Source organism: Zootoca vivipara, chromosome 7 (genome assembly GCF_965207765.1).
Source record: "Zootoca vivipara chromosome 7, rZooViv2.hap1.1, whole genome shotgun sequence".
Lineage (NCBI taxonomy): Eukaryota > Metazoa > Chordata > Lepidosauria > Squamata > Lacertidae > Zootoca > Zootoca vivipara.
The window spans coordinates 48,874,106-48,888,978 of record NC_142590.1 but is presented as its reverse complement, the minus strand read 5'-3'; the positions used below and the strand labels follow the sequence as shown (position 1 = coordinate 48,888,978).

Sequence of the window (14,873 nt, the reverse complement as noted above, 5' to 3'; positions counted from 1 at the left end):
ATTTGCTGTCCCTCGACCAGAGCGGTGCCAAGGCTCTGAAGCATCTCTGAGCCCCTCCTGCCCGCTCTGTTCCCCAGAGCATAGCCAGGGCTCAGACGCCTCACTGAGCCCTCCCTCCATTCTACTCCATTCCTCATTCCCTTCTCCTGACTCACTGCTCGTACTATCGCTGGGCGAAGTGCGGGTCAGGATGACGGGGGGAGGCTCCCCCTGACAGATGTGCTCAAGCCTCTAGCTCACTGTTATGTGATTTATTTTGGGGGGAGGGGGCTCCATTCCTTTTTTATATACTTCATGTGTCTTGGTGACCCCATGTATTCAAATAAGAAACTGCTGCCAACTTTCAGAGCTGTTACAAAGCTTGTTGCTGGGAAGGTTTGAAGTCTCTCCATGTTGACCACAAGGTGGTGCACTGATTTCATGCCCGACTCAGATGGAGACATTCTGGAGAAGCGGGGTTTGAGTTGTCAAAGTTACAAAGTTTATAGGTCTAGAACAACATGACATGATGCTAGAGGGGACCAAGTGGATTATTAAAATAATTGCAATCATTTGACCCATGTGTTCATTTCAGAGCAAAAAATAAAGGAGATTTTTGTTACTTACAAAGGGCCAGTGCCTCTCTTGGCATGCAATAACAAAACTATATTAGTTACATTGCACCTTGATCTTGCACAAAGAAAGCTGGAGGCTGAAATTTGGAATAATCTTTCAGAAACAAAGCAGCAAATGCAGTAACTTGGAGCTGTTGATGGGGAAGGGGCTGCCCCTCCATGCATCAGGTTCCATGTTCAATGATACCTCCAGGTGAAGCTGGCAAATACTCCTGCCTGAAACTCTGGTGAAGCACCTTCAGTCAGTGTTCTGAGCTGGATGGATTAATAACATAAATCAGCTTCCTATGTTCCCATTCAAAGCTAGAGGAGAGCCTGTATGTAAATACACACATTCTGGCGCTCAAGGCTGTGCATTGCAGTTTTCAATTCCATTAAGAACTTCTATCAATACACAAAACATTAGTTGGCTTTAATATAACAACAACAAATAGTTTATTTACACCCCACCTACTATGGGCAGCTTCCAACATAATATAAAAACACAATTAAACATCAAGCATTAAAAACTTCCTGATACAGGGCGGCCTTCAGATGTCTTCTAAAAGTCAAATCACTGTTTAATTCCTCGACATCTGAGGTATACAGGGCCAAGGCTGTTTAAGGCTTTAATGGTCAGCACCAGCACTTTGAATTGTGCTCGGAAAGAGGCCTGAGCATGTGTCCTGTAGCCCTGCTCTTACCGATTTTGCCTCTTGGGGAGAAAACATTTGAAGAGCATTTGAGTGGATCAGCTTTCATCATAATACTGACACCAGTATATAACCAATGATGGAGCATCTCACCCTTCCTGTAACTTGAATATGTTTCTGACCAGAACTTTGTGACATACTCTTCAGCTTGATTCTGCATGTGCTTGCCTGCCTGTCGCTCCCCCACCTTCTTTTTTTTAAGCTTAATGTGGGTCTGGTCCTTCTGGCACGCCAGTGTCTCCTGAGCAGTGTGATTCCCAGGTGCATGAGAGGTTACTCTAAGGATGCCTGATTGCTGCAGCTGCAGGAACCGTCTCTCAAAGCATTTCTCTTTTTCTCCCATGCAAGGGGCATTATCAACCCTGTGGGAGGGTCCAGGAGTGCCCGGACAGCTCCACTGCAATGCATCTCTGTGGCAGAAGGACACACCAAGCCTGTCCTGTGCCTGGATGCTACAGATGAATTGTTGTTCTCTGGATCCAAAGGTGTGTGTTTGAGAGAGGGGGTAGGAGCTGCTTTTGGTGGCTTAAGCCTGGCGTGAATGAACAGTGGGCCAGAAGTTCTGATTGGAGCTTTTCCAGCAGTGTTCAGAAATGGTGAAAAATTAAGCATTTTCAGGGATGGTGGAAGAATAAGTATACTATTACCTTTTGCTGCTGAAGCAAGTTGCCCAGCAACCTTCCCCCCTGCCCCACTACCTCTGTTTGAAGGACTCTGTGTCATGTTGTAGCTGCATCACCCCAGGGACATGGTTGACTGAACAAAGCTGCCCCCATGGCTGCAATTGGGACAGCCATTCTCCCTGCCCCTGCAAGCAGTGACATTAAAGTGCATGTGGAGTAGCCGCTGCATGGAGACAGTTTTGAGCAGGCTCCATCTATATGGTATATCATGTGACAAGTGCCCTCTAGATATATTACACTCCCACTATTTTCTGTGGCAAGTCAAGCATGTCTGTGCCTGCTCACAAACATGGGCATAACAAGTGTCATGTCTCTTTCCAATAAATGCAGTGGGTGGCAAAAAAGTTAAGGATGTCTATAAAGACAATGGCTGTCCCCAGGGGGGAAAAACTTCTGCAACTGCTGAACCTTTCAAATTTGTATTAAAACCGGCTGCTTTCCATCTTATCTGCTGTATGTTCACATTTTAAAATATTAGTCACATTTTAGAATCACTGAAGAAATATGTTGTTGCTTAGGAGAGAGTGGGGGTTTCTGCTCTCAGATGGGAAACTAGGGCACTGCTGGCACAACTGAAGTTCTCTCTTCTTTCCAAAGATCGGAGTTGCAAAATGTGGAACTTGGTAACTGGCCAGGAAATTGCCTCCTTGAAAGGCCACCCAAACAATGTGGTTTCCATAAAGTACAGTAACCACTCTGGCCTGGTGTTCACAGTCTCTACCTCTTACATCAAAGTGTGGGACATCCGGGATTCTGCAAAGTGTATTCGCACCCTCACGTAAGTACTTGGCAGCTTTCTGTTTTGCTTCTTTTGAGTTTTTCGAAGCTTCCTTTGTGGCCTTGTAAGGTTTAACGAAGTGGGGTTTAAGAGCATAAGCCATTGCTCTCCATGGTCACACAACGTTGTACCAAATCATCCATTGCGGCATAAGAACAGTGAGATCCCACAAGCTGCTTCTGATTGCTGATGTTTGGATAGCATTGTATATGCAGGTGCTCCTCACCTGCTTGCTATGTCCTGTTTTGCAGTGATATGCAATGCTCCACAAGGCACAGCTCCTTTGCCTTGACACAGCGCCATCTCTCTACCCACCAAACTTTCTTCCTCCAACATCTACAGGCCAAATTATGCATGTCATTTGTCTCATGCTTAGTCCTATGTGCAAGGACGAACATAGCAAAGTCACATCAGGACTGTCCCAATCAAGGAGCTCCTGCACTGACTATTCTTAAGAATGAAAAATGGCACACCAGGTCTAATCCTGTGACAAACCCTCAGTAGGCTCTCCTTTCAATCTGCTAGAACTGTTCCTCTGAGGAATAATTCCTTCCAGGCGATCTGTGGGTTTGAAAACATATTGCTGTTCCTGGCCCTCATGGAGTTGAACCCTTTCTAGCTCTTTATTTTGGAGCTGCTTTTGTCTGAGTAGCCTCCTCCAAAAGGCAAAGGCAAATCTGCAGTCTCCTTCTTGCCCTGCAGATGAACTCCATTCCTGCTTCTGTGAGACTCCCCTTCAATTCTCTTTCTCTCCCTCTATTAGTTCATCAGGCCAGGTGATTGCCGGGGATGCCTGTGCTGGGACCTCCACCCGCACTGTCACCAGCGTGCAAGGAGAGCACCAGATCAACCAGATTGCACTTAACCCCACAGGCACCATGCTCTATGCAGCCACTGGCAATTCTGTCCGCATCTGGGAGCTAAACAGGTGAGAGGGGGCGAACTGCCTACAATTCCAAACTGTTTGGAAATCTGCAAAAATGCCCAGAAGAGAATGGCAAGAGACTGTTGCCATGACCTAAACTTCTCAATTACCCAAACTGAAGCACTTGGAACTGAACCCATTTATGAATACATTTAGTATTTGGGCATTACTTGGGAAGCATTTAGCCTAGGGGTGAGTCTTCCTGCTGTTAATTTCTCAACACTACCTTTTCCGCTTTTTTGACTAGGTTGCAACCCATTGGGAAGCTGACAGGCCATATTGGACCAGTGATGTGTCTCACGGTGAACAGGACTGCAAGCAACCATGACCTGGTCATCACAGGATCTAAAGATCACTATGTCAAGGTATTGGACATAATAATTACGTTTTGCTGAGTGCACTGTTGAAAGCATCCTTAGTCCCCTCCCCTCTTTGGCAGCCCAACTGTCTGTGTCTCCTGTCTTTACAAAATACTCAAGGCTAACCCCCTTCCCCCCCTAATACATACTTCAATTTCCAGACATTTTGTTCAGAGTAGCACTATGTCAGTTGTTCCATCAGTGCAAGGATTTCAGCTTGCTAGAGGGAATGAGTCCTCCTCTCCTCCCACCATATGCCATTCTGGGGGCTATTCTCCCCAATCAAGTCAATTGGGTGGGGTGCATGGGCAGAGAAGGGGGAGAAAAGCCCTGTTTCACCAGTAGAAGTCATTGCACAGCCTTCCACTAGCAAGACTCATTGGTTGAATCCATTCCCTTATTTTTAAGAGTAACTCTGGAGCAGGGAAAGCTATAGGACTATCTAGCACAATGCCTACTTTTCTGAAGGCAGGGGACACTGAGCCCAGGGTTAACTGCAAGTTTAACCTCGGCTGTGGGTTCTTATTTTGCAACTTCTCATTTCACAGATGTTCGAGATTGCAGAAGGCGTTGTTGGGAACATCGGCCCCACTCACAACTTTGAACCCCCACATTATGATGGCATTGAGTGCCTAGCTATTCAGGGAGATGTTCTCTTCAGCGGCTCCAGGGACAATGGCATCAAGAAATGGGACCTGGACCAGCAGGAGCTCATCCAGGTATGAAGGATGAGAGGGAAGGATGCTGGGTTTTCAAAGAGAGAGGCGGTATACCATTTGTGTGGTGTGAATTGTGCTGAGGGTGTCAATATACAGTTGGTGCATAAATTCCTCCTGTAGTGCAGGGGTAAGAAGGCCCCATCAGTGGCGGAGGAACCCTCTCTGGCACCCGGGGCGGCACAGCCCATACGGACTGCGCATGTGCGGCATCCCGTACGGAGTGTGCATGTGTGGCAGCCTGTACAGACGCCTCTCGCATGGCGACCATACAGGCTGCTGCGTGAGCGGCATCCTGTACGGACTGCACATGCTCGGCAGCCCGTATGGACAGTGCACAAGCGACGCCCATACAGACTGCATGTGCCCTTGGTCGCTCTACAGCTGGGGGACGGCAGGGACCATCTTGTCACCCCTCCCGGAGTGGTACTGGGGCGGCCTCCCCCTTCCTACGCCCCTGGGCCCCATGCTGACATCCCTGAAGGGGGCGGACCATGAAGTCAGTGGAAATTTTAGATGCACATACCCCATACACATTAAATTTATTTGCAGCAAGTATGACCTCTGCATATGTGTACCAGCCATGATTGTATTGAGCTCAGTAGGCCTCTTGGAAAAAGCAAGGTGGTTATTCTAGAGCAGGCATCCCCAAACTGCGGCCCTCCAGATGTTTTGGCCTACAACTCCCATGATCCCTAGCTAAAAGGACCAGTGATCGGGGAAGATGGGAATTGTAGTCCAAAACATCTGGAGGGCCGAAGTTTGGGGATGCCTGTTCTAGAGCAGGCACCACCAAACTTCGGCCCTCCAGATGTTTTAGATTAGAATTCCCATCATCCCTGACCACTGGTCCTGTTAGCTAGGGATCATGGGAGTTGTAGGCCAAAACATCTGGAGGGCCGCAGTTTGGGGATGCCTGTTCTAGAGAGACAGTGAGCAAGGACCAAATTTTTGGAGCATTGACTTGCTGGCGGTATCTTGTAGAACCTGGTGCCCTCCAGATGTTTAGGGCTACCAGATTAGGGGAAACAGTTGTAAAAGAATCCTACTATCTTCCTTTAATAAGATAATTTTTCCATTGTATATTTTCTCAGCAGTCAAACAACATTGGCCCTCACAGTCTTGTTGGGGGTCTTATTTATTGCCTATGTGTCGTATCATTCATTATTCCAGCTATTTAGTGGTCCTTGACTTGGTTATCTAGTTTACTACTGGTAACAAGCACAAATTGGGCATGCTGACTGGTGCCAATGGGAGTTGGGGGTCTAAAAACATCAAGCAGGCCACAGATATTCCACTGCTGATCTATGCCCTTTGGTGCACTATTTTAGAGTTAAATGGATAAGACTGCTTATAGAGGACAAGTACCTCTGATGTTCTCCTAATCTTCCAAGCCTCTGTGTGGGTCCTATAATGGGTGGCCATTAGCAAGAGCTGTGGGAAGGCCAGGCCAGCATCCATTCTGTGTGCAATCCAGTAACTTCCGTCTTTGCCAAATGTGTCACATAAGAACCAAAGGAAGGAAGTTGTCCTGGCTTAGTTAAGGATTGGAATCCCTGTGGAAAGGGTCGGCCCTGCTCATGCAAAATTCTCCTCTTGTGAAAACCCATATTGCTGCAGTGTTCACAGTTTTCAAGTGTGTGGCCTTGCTTTTGCATAGCCAGTTCCCCATTTCAAACTTAGCCTCAATTCCAGGTGGTGATATCGATCTGCAAACATTTGTTCAGGTTTCTGAGGTGTGTCAGCTGGGTGTCCTCATTTTAAGACTGTTTGCATTATTAGGAACAAGCCCAATGAAATAATTCCCCTGCATTTGCAAGACTGGTGTGTGGGCCAATTGGGTTTTAACTGCCACTGTGCCATAACCTTCAGGGCAAATAAATGGCATGGTGGCATTATTTTTATGGCACAACCAACACCTACAATGAATGGCAGTGTTATTCCAGTTCTTCTTTAGTATCTAGTCCACTCCCTTGTGCTTTGTTTTAACTCCCAAGTCATCTCATTCAGAAATCCGTGGGTGGAAAAGTTTTTGGGGTGTGGCAACAGGCCCTTGCTAACTCAGCTCGTTGTGACTCCTGTTTCTAGCAAATCCCCAATGCACACAAAGACTGGGTTTGTGCGTTGGCCTTTGTGCCTAGCCGGCCCATGCTGCTGAGTGCCTGCCGTGGTGGGACAGTGAAGGTCTGGAATGTTGATAACTTCACCCCCGTTGGGGACATCAAGGGGCACGACAGCCCCATCAATGCCATCTGCACCAATTCTAAGCACATATTCACAGCTTCCAGGTGAGTGTTGAGGGCAAGGGCTTCTCTTTACCATGAATTCTTTGCCCGCTGTATCCCATCATGTGTAGTCAAGCTGCTCAAGAAAATGAGGTGCCACCAGAGATGGGCTGGTTACGGGCCCAAGTGCCTGGTTGACGGAGGAGCCAGAGGAAGCCATTGCTTCTGTGGCTGCCCTGCTCACAGAGCCATAGTGCAGTGGTGTCCATCACAACACCATGGGATCTCCCAGAGTTGCTTACTGTGCATCCTTGAGACCAAGGAACGGCTTTTTCATGGTTCTTTAGTTCACCTCTTCCTCATCACATCTCCAGCGAGATTCTGCATGGTGCTTCCTTGTTTGCACCTAAGGTAGATTTCTGGCACTGCCCCTTACGAAAGGGTGCCTTGCTGTAGTAGCCAGTGATTAGGACCTAAGGACATAGCTCCTCAACTGAGGCAAAACAAGCTGGTTTGTCCCAGCATTCGCGAACTGAACTGAGCCTCGGGGACTCTTGGTAACCCATCACGGTCCCATGGAGATTCTGGCAGAGCAAGGGCCAAAGACTTGGCAAGAGGGCTTCCCCAGGGAGGGCAACCCAGGCCCCACCACTCACTCTCTTCCCCTTTGGAGTCTCTAATCTCCTCTTTTCCGACCATGTTTCTTTTTTCCTTTTCTCTCTTCCTCTCTCTGTCTCTCTTCTCTGTTTCTATGTGCCACAGTGACTGCCGGGTAAAGTTATGGAATTACGTGCCTGGGCTCACCCCCTGCCTTCCACGACGCGTCCTTGCCATCAAGGGCCGTGCTACCAGTCTGCCTTGACCCTCCTCCTGTCTTCTCTACTCCCCTGCTCACTTTTTCTTGCTGTGTTCCCCCTTCCCCTCTTTCTCGTCCCTAACCCCTTTCTCTGCGAGCTGATCTCAGCTGCTTCTTAACGGTATGCAATGCTTACTTGCTTTTCTTTCCCTTTAGGGCAGTAAGTGGAGGTGTTTTCCAAGGGAGACATTACTTCCCAGTTCACCTCCAAAGTGGGCATGCAAAAACAACAACAACCCCATCTCACTTTCCTCCTTGACATGCCTGCTTGGTTGCATTATTAAGGCTGCATGCTTCACTTGGAAGCCTGTCCCACTGAAATCAATGAAGCTAACCTCTCTTTAGGGTTGGCGTGATTTATGTGGAAACTGTTCAGTTTGATTGTGTGTTTGTTAATGTTTTCTTTATTGTTTATGACTAATTTTGTTACGTTGTTGTTACGCATTTCCTTTCATGTTGTAAGCCACCTTGAGCATGGTTTGAACTGTGGAAAGGTGGCATACAAATAAAATTGTGTGTATGTGTGTGTTTTGTGTGTGTGAATGTCAATGGGGATTGTGTAGGGGGTGGGGGGGTACAACTCCCCAAGGCAGGTCCCAATTTGAATTCTGGTTTTGCAGTAAGTGAAGATGTTTGAATTCTTTCTCTCTTGTTTTAAACAGGACATTTGTTCTGGAGTAGCCCATGCGCCTTCATGGTATCCTTGGGCATTGCAAGAGAGTGAGAGGCAGGAGAGGAAGGATTTTGGGTGGGAAATCAGCACAGTGCCAAGATTAAGTAGTGTGGTCCAGATTGTGAGCCCATGTGGCTGCTTATCCTTCAAAATAAAAGTCACCTATCTACTAAGCACACTTTTTACAAGCATGTTATTTATGTAATCTGTGGTTTGCACCTCCGTTTCCCCTTTATCTGAGCTTGTTCAGTGTTTTGTTCTTGACTTTCTAAATGTCATATTCCCACCTTTTCCTCTTCATTCCCCAGTGACTGGACAGTGAAACTCTGGAGTGCAAGGAAGCTACTGAACAGCACAACCTAGATAGAACCTGGGGAACTACTTGGACATGGTGACTGTGGTGGAGGTCATGAGAAGACAAGATGTGGTGCTCTTGTTGAGCCTGGCTTGCAAGGGTAGGACGTACTTAGCTTCCTGCCAGAATCTCACACACTCAGGGCTTCAGGAAAAGATGGCACCCTGGCTTTTTGGTACCATGTGCCCCAGTGAGTGAGTTGGTTGGATGGTGCGAGGGAGCCTTCTTTCCTTTCCAGTTTCCATGCTCCATGTCTCTTTGCTTGGTAGGATTTTGCAATGACGCTGAACTGTGAAACAAAGCTGAGGCATCTGAGAGCATTTCTCCCATCAGAATCCACATGCCACCCAAACAGGAACACCCCCCCCCCAAAGCTATGTGAGAAGCTCTGCAAAATAGGTGGTTTTAGGTGTTCATAGGCCAAGGGGGGTTATCAAGGAAAGATGCAAGAAACCTCATTCCTCACTCCATAACGCCTGAGCGATCCATACCCATAGACTCCTATGGTCACCTGTGCCCTGTTTATGGCATTCCTTCAAAGCTTAACAGTGAAACTGACCAGAGGAAATCTAAACAGGCCAGCTGCTTCCTGTATGTGTTTCCGGCATAGCTGATAGTTGTGTTTTAGAGGGTATTTCTTGTTCTAGTTAGATCTTTCATGAGTGTTAATGTGCTGGCTTCCTTTCTCTTACTTCCACCACTGATGGGCTGTGTGTATGTGTGTGTTATTTTCTGAAGGGGGAAAGGGTGGGTGGAAAAATTAAGCCACCTTTTTTTAAATGTTAAGCACATGTGATATTTCTCAGTTTTCACTCCAAAAGTAGAATCGCCAAAGGTTTTCATTTTCAAATGCTAGAGCCCTACCGAGAGAACATAAAAAAGAAAAATCTCTACTGTGTAAGTGAGGCCTGTCAAATGGGTGATGGATAATATAGGATTTGGATTATCACTTTTTCTTCAGCTGTGGAATCAAGATTTCTGTTAGTTTGGAAGAATGGTTGCTTTCTGTATTCCAGCTTCAGACTTGAAATTGTAATGCCGTTCCCCTTTTTCATAGTGCTAGATATCCCAGGAAAAAAAGATGTGAGCTACTGGAATATGTTTTTGGATTTTCCCTGGGAAAGTCTTCTCAGGCAGCCTGAGGAAAAACATGCATTATTTCAATTTGTGAAGCTGTTTACGTTGTCCTGTTCCAATAAGAGAAAATAATAATGGCAGCAGAAACTGACTCTCTCCCCTCAGACGGAGAAAGGACCCTTTAAGTATTGGAACAGAAATGTGTGCGTTTTTTCTTTAGATTTTTAACAGGGTAAGAAACACTTGAACAAGCGTGTGGTGATGCATTCCTGTGTTCACATTTCCCCAGATGTGGGATGATGAGACTTGCCCTCTTAGTCTTGCCCCACCACCTGTTTACTTACACCTGCTTGGAATCCGTTCACGTCAATACTCATGTCTTTATAATAGACTCTGCCACGAATAAGCAGGAGAAGCTTCTCTCTGTGCTTCAATCAACTTGAACTTTCACTGGTGGAGTTTCAACCCATTTAAGTGTTCTCATGGACCCTCTGTGAGCATCACTTTGCAAGAGATGACGCTTTCTGTTTGTGCGTAACACAGCAGGGCTGTCCCAGCCCTCACTGGAGAGTCACAGACTCAAAACCTTCGTTTCCTCCCTTGGCTGTTAATATGTGGCATAAATGAACGTTTGACATGCATTGTGCTCTCCTACCCAAGGACCAAGTTCATGCCTCAGCCAGCAGACTTGGGGTAAGCAGCACACTGGTGGATCATTCCACAGGTCTGCCCTCTGGTTTATAAGAGTCTTCTGCTCTAATAAACTGGGCTTGGGTGTGAACTTCATCCACTCCATGCAGTGAAGCTGCAGATTCTTCCATTGGGAGTAGGTTGTTGTACTGTAATTCCGTATGGGTGTTCAAAAGGTTCTGTGTATTGTCTTGTGCATTATTTGGGGGGTGGGGGAGCAGGAGGGAGAGGGGTGTGTGTATGTGCACGCGCATGAGTGAAATTTTAAAAGGGTGAAGGCTTGTTTTGAGTTAACCTACCTCATGGTCCAAGGTGTCTAGTTCTACTCTTTGGGGGTTTTTTATGTTAATAAAACTTGAATTAGTCTGGGGAACGCACATTACCACTGACCCCCTAAGTCCCAAAAGTGTGATGAAGGCAAGGTGAAAGCAAGTGTGTTCCTTGCTTTGCCTTTGCTGTTGTCTGATTTACATTCAAGCTCACAGCTTGTACTGTGTCCACCAGCAGCACCAATTTTAATAAGCCCTTCTTAAATGTTAAGACTGATTATTTATTGAATCATTGTGTCCTTTGCAGTCTTCTCGCGACTTAGCATTCTCAACTGAGAATAACAGAGAGGTCCAAGTGATTCAAGCCTTGGAAGAGGGACCATCTTCCATCGGTAATGAAATCAGCACAATCCTCACGCCTTCACATGGCTACACGAGCTATCTTGCCCGATACTTTCAGAAGCTTGTAGTCCACTTGTGAATGTAGTTGCCTGTAAAAAAAATATATTCTAGGAATACATTGTGAATTAGCTGCACACAGTTCACCTAAAACTTCCTCCATTCTTACTTGGAGGAAGTCTGTTTAGTACAAGAAATATGAAATGTCTTGTAAAGTATTACTTGATATACCTGAAAGCACTGTGCCCGACGGCACTCTGCTTAACTGTTAAATTATTGACCATATTGCCATATAGTCCCATGTGCCTCAGTGCTATTGCTAGCTTTTTAGGTATGGGATTATATTTTCTCATATTGAAGAAGCTACCCCCCTCTCTCTTTATTTTTTAATAGTCCTGATCCAAGTGACGTGACAAAGTGCAAAACCCTTCAACTGAAATTGAGTGCAAACCAAGAGAGCCATTTTACCTCCTCTGAACAGTTACGTGAAGCACACGGTGGGAAGGGTCAGAATAACCAAGCTGAAAACCTGGTCTGCTTTGAGTAGCCCTTGGGAGTAAATGTGCATGTTCATTAAGAGGGCACTGTCATTAACGAGACTCAAAAGTGGGTTTGCACAACCTGCTTGATTCATCCAGCAGCCCTGGGAAAATCTCTGCCAGGTTTTCCTGGTGTTCTTAAGGCTTTGCTTCAGCAATAGGCCTCCTAGTGGTAGGATAACATGCACCACGCCTGCATTCCAAGAAAGGAACTGGGGTGAAAGACAGCCCCCCCTAAGGTGCATAAACACCATAGGCCCGTTTGCTCCACCTCTTGGTTTATGTATACATATATAATCATGTTTCAATTGACAGGTGCCTTTTCTTGCCCTGAAAAGTGTTTTCTCCCCCTCAAGGCTGGCGTGTGAGATCAGGGCTTCTTTGGGGGTTTTGTACCATCAGGCAAAATGGTCACACGTATGTATGTGTGTGCGCGTGTGTACATGATAAGGTGTGTAATTATTTTATACCGCTATGTAAATAGTGTAAGTTATTTAAAGCTCCCGCTGTACATGGTTTTCCAATGAATGTGTTTGTTCCTCCTCTTAATAAATAAGCATCAAAACAAGATCTGAGAATAATTCTTTTTTAATAAAAATAAAACAGGCCATTAAGTGTAAGTTCAAAAGGCTCTTTCAGTGGTACGAAGATTGAGCTGATGAGGAAATGGATATTGATATAGGTATGAGCAAGTGGCTCTGATCTAGGAAGTTAAAAACAACAAACAACAAACCCAGAAGCAACGAGCCTGGCCAGAATTTAAGTGTCATCTGATAACTATATCTTCATGATCTGGCTTTTTGCCTTTTCTGTACTTAATTACAGCACACTTTGGGGCAACAACAAAACATTGGTTTTCCACTGTTTCTAAAGAAGTACCCGTATATTCTGGCGTATAAGACGACTGGGCATATAAGACGACCCCCAACTTTTCCAGTTAAAATGTAGAGTTTGGGATATACTCGCCGTATAAGAAATACGACCCAGCGTATAAGATGACCCCTGACTTTAGAGAAGATTTTCCTGGGTTAAAAAGTAGTCTTATACGCAGGAATATACAGTAATTAAAGCAGAGGCAATTCCCAAATGATGACTCACAAGGATTAGAACACACAAGGACTCAGAAAAGGCATCCTATTCAATATAAAAATGTTCAGGTAGATTTAACACTGTTTTGAGCTGAGTCCAGGTAACTTTCATAGATGCACATCATACATATTCCCTCTCCCTCCACTGGCAAACCTTGTACAAATAAGTTAATATTAAGAACAGTGTTGGTTGCAAATACCACACACACTTGATCATGATACCATAATTAGTGCTTTCACATCCCTAGGTTACCCCAGAAGCAAAGACCAGTATTAAAGAGATGGTATTGTACTTAGAAAAGACCCCAAAGTAAGTAGCAGAGGTTAAGCAAAACATCTTGTCTTTGTCCAGTCCAGGATTGCACAACAAATTAAGTACAAACCTGGCATCCAGAGAATCCACTTTTCTTAAGTGACATTTCTAGCACAAAGGCTTGTGCCCATTTTTTTTGCCATGACTTGTAAGTTGAAAAGGTTCTGGGCTGAGACCAAACAGTCACTCTCAGTTCCTTGTGACATGCTTGTATAATGAGAAACCCCTTCCACGAAGTGATGGGTTTCATTCAAAGATAGAGAAGATAGATGAAAAGGGCCCCTTTTAAGAACCTGTTTGCTGCATCACATTACTTTATGCAAGAATAAGGAAAACAACAGAGGCTCCAGCTCTAGCACTTGTGAGGGCAGGTAGATTCTACTTCTGTGGGGGAAAGAAAATTCATGTAGTCAGGCTTGGCTCTGTTCTGAAAAGCTATAAAAAGTGATCAAGTTCTTGCTTTCATAACCTACAGCCAGCTCCCAAGATCTTTCCACCAGACAGACAGACATGAATAAATAGGCAGACAAGCAAACACTAGTTAAGAGGGGTGCGGGATCTTGCTGTGCTCTGTATTCCACACAGGACAGGAAACCCAGCTGTCTGTTGCAGTAGTCTATTGCATCAGTTCATCATGGGAACAAAGGAAGAGACTGAGCTATATAGTCTGACATAGGTTGCAGAATAGCCCCCAAAGTGTTCTCTTTAATATAGCAGGATCAGCTGGTCGAAGAACACGCCAAAGTTTGACACAAAGCCTCGTCTTTCCAACCTGGAATGGGGAGACAGGCCGGTCTAGGCAGCCAGCCTGCTGACATTGCCGAATTGCAAGAAGTCAAGGTGATTCAGCAGTCTCTACACCTGAGTAATGATTTCTCCATTTTCTGGCACGTAGACCTGCACAGGGGCTCCCTCAGGAGACCGTTTCAGGATATGGACACGGGGAACCTGGAAGGTTAAAAAAAGGAGGCTCTTAATGGAACTGTCGCACCAGCACACCTCCCCAGTAGTAGCAACCCCACTACCACCAAATACAATTTCCTTCATCAAACACAAAAGCATTTGTTACAGCTGATGGTCACTTCCTATCCTGATTGCCTCAGGGAAATGCAACCCATTATGTTTCTCCATGCCTATAAAATCAATTCCTCTCCCATCATTAAGCACAGTGTAAAAATAAAGTTTCCAGGGCAATCTTTCCTATTCTTGCCATTCAGTGCCATTAAACTAAGAGTCTTTAAAATGCTGTGATGTTTTCCAGCCATGATTACCATTCATTCTTTCACCTTTGGGGGTTGGACTAGAGGACCCCTGGGGTCCCTTTCAACTCATGATTTAGATTGCTCGGAAGAGAAAATGCCACCACATAAAGAATCTTGGAAAGGTGGTGATCTGGCACTTTTCAGCAGGGTTGTGCCACCTGTGGCTTTTCCAAAGAGGCTGGGACTCCCAGCAGCCCCAGCAGGCATGGCCAATGATCAGAGATGATGGGTCTTGTAGTCCAACAACAAATGGAAGACCACAAGCTCCCCATCCCTGCTGTAAAACAAATTAGTTTTCTAGAGCATCCTAAAGAATTCACGGAAAAAGCTGAGCCCCTGCAGGCAAACAAATAGAGCTTG

General features: G+C 45.7%; 2 protein-coding genes across 11 annotated transcripts in view; one reads left to right on the top strand and one right to left on the bottom strand.

Annotated features, from left to right (window-relative positions):
• Nucleotides 1-12,418, top strand: part of KIF21B (kinesin family member 21B) — a 71,155-nt gene extending 58,737 nt beyond the window's left edge. For 3 of the 7 annotated variants that reach the window (XM_060276997.2, XM_060276998.2, XM_060276999.2), the window contains 7 exons: nucleotides 1,655-1,791; nucleotides 2,587-2,767; nucleotides 3,531-3,695; nucleotides 3,940-4,057; nucleotides 4,600-4,770; nucleotides 6,856-7,055; nucleotides 8,830-12,418. In XM_060276997.2, coding sequence (XP_060132980.1) covers nucleotides 1,655-1,791; nucleotides 2,587-2,767; nucleotides 3,531-3,695; nucleotides 3,940-4,057; nucleotides 4,600-4,770; nucleotides 6,856-7,055; nucleotides 8,830-8,884 — 1,027 coding nt within the window. In that variant the 3' untranslated portion in view covers nucleotides 8,885-12,418. Of the gene's footprint in view, nucleotides 1-1,654; nucleotides 1,792-2,586; nucleotides 2,768-3,530; nucleotides 3,696-3,939; nucleotides 4,058-4,599; nucleotides 4,771-6,855; nucleotides 7,056-7,754; nucleotides 7,903-8,829 lie in introns of those variants that run through there. The other 4 variants (XR_015951063.1, XR_015951062.1, XM_060277001.2 and 1 more) reach the window with 3 other exon arrangements.
• A 4-nt stretch (nucleotides 12,419-12,422) lies between these two features.
• Nucleotides 12,423-14,873, bottom strand: part of INAVA (innate immunity activator) — a 29,211-nt gene continuing 26,760 nt past the window's right edge. For all 4 annotated transcript variants that reach the window (XM_035121936.3, XM_035121940.3, XM_035121938.3 and 1 more), the window contains exon 10: nucleotides 12,423-14,199. In XM_035121936.3, the coding sequence (XP_034977827.2) occupies nucleotides 14,107-14,199 (93 nt within the window). In that variant the 3' untranslated portion in view covers nucleotides 12,423-14,106. The remainder of the gene's footprint in view (nucleotides 14,200-14,873) is intronic.